We start from the raw sequence: 247 nt of genomic DNA on the forward strand, positions 1-247 counted from the left end.
CCAGGCCGGGAAGCGGGGGGGGGGAGCCCTCCCCCAGCCCCCAGCACCTTGTTGAAGTCTTCCGCCGTGGCACGCATCTCCTTCCAGGTCTTGTTCAGCAGCTGGATGCAGATGGCAAACAGCTCCTCGAAGGCGCGGTCGTGAGTGAAGAACATGGGGTGGTAGTCGTTCCGGCCCTCGTTGGCTTTAGGGAGAGATTAAGCCACAGGGTTGGAGCTGGTGGGCCGCAGGGAGGGGGCGGGAGGGG

General features: G+C 65.2%; 1 protein-coding gene across 1 annotated transcript in view; it reads right to left on the reverse strand.

Annotated features, from left to right (window-relative positions):
* ELMO2 (engulfment and cell motility 2) overlaps positions 1–247 on the reverse strand; it is an 11,217-nt gene that overhangs the window by 2,753 nt on the left and 8,217 nt on the right. Inside the window, exon 15 of the mRNA XM_015408416.1 lies at positions 28–184. Within this exon, the coding sequence (XP_015263902.1) occupies positions 28–184 (157 nt within the window). The remainder of the gene's footprint in view (positions 1–27; positions 185–247) is intronic.

Source organism: Gekko japonicus, unplaced genomic scaffold (genome assembly GCF_001447785.1).
Source record: "Gekko japonicus isolate JY-2015 unplaced genomic scaffold, Gekko_japonicus_V1.1 scaffold784, whole genome shotgun sequence".
Classification (NCBI taxonomy): Eukaryota; Metazoa; Chordata; class Lepidosauria; order Squamata; family Gekkonidae; genus Gekko; species Gekko japonicus.